The sequence below is a fragment of the Chaetura pelagica genome, unplaced genomic scaffold (assembly GCF_000747805.2).
Source record: "Chaetura pelagica isolate M959 unplaced genomic scaffold, ChaPel_1.0 scaffold12, whole genome shotgun sequence".
NCBI classification, from domain to species: domain Eukaryota; kingdom Metazoa; phylum Chordata; class Aves; order Apodiformes; family Apodidae; genus Chaetura; species Chaetura pelagica.
In genome coordinates, this window is record NW_009952801.1 from 5,393,109 (window position 1) to 5,393,557 (window position 449).

The window sequence follows — 449 nt, forward strand, 5'->3', positions numbered from 1 at the left end:
ATTCTGCATGAAGATTGAAGGCTTTGGTGTCCTTTGTGCACCTTTTTAAATGATCAGTACTGCACAGAAACATTTCAGTACCACTCCTCACAGTATGCACCCAGTGTATCACAGCATTATTTGTATTTAATGTTACACTCTATACATAGTATCAGACTTGTATTTTAAGTATCAAAAATATGTTGTTAAAAGAGATTAATAGTAAACTTAATAAATCCAGAGTTTTCATCAGAGAGTAAAATTATTAAAGACCTTTGGTGAATGGATGATGAAACATTTCCAAAAGCTACATATTATTTATGGTCTTATGCTACCAACAGCTGCCCAGTCAGCTCTGGATTTCTGTCCTTTATTAATGCCATTATAAGAGCAGCAGCAGAATTTACCATCTCCTGAAGCAGCACATGGTCCTGGGGAAAACAAGAAAGGAGCAGGGGAAAAAGTAATTT

At 35.4% G+C, this 449-nt stretch overlaps 1 protein-coding gene across 1 annotated transcript in view; it reads right to left on the reverse strand.

The window, feature by feature from the left end:
• Nucleotides 1-305: 305 nt before the first annotated feature.
• Nucleotides 306-449, reverse strand: part of ISPD (isoprenoid synthase domain containing) — a 101,464-nt gene continuing 101,320 nt past the window's right edge. Inside the window, exon 9 of the mRNA XM_009994939.1 lies at nt 306-410. Within this exon, the coding sequence (XP_009993241.1) occupies nt 306-410 (105 nt within the window). The remainder of the gene's footprint in view (nt 411-449) is intronic.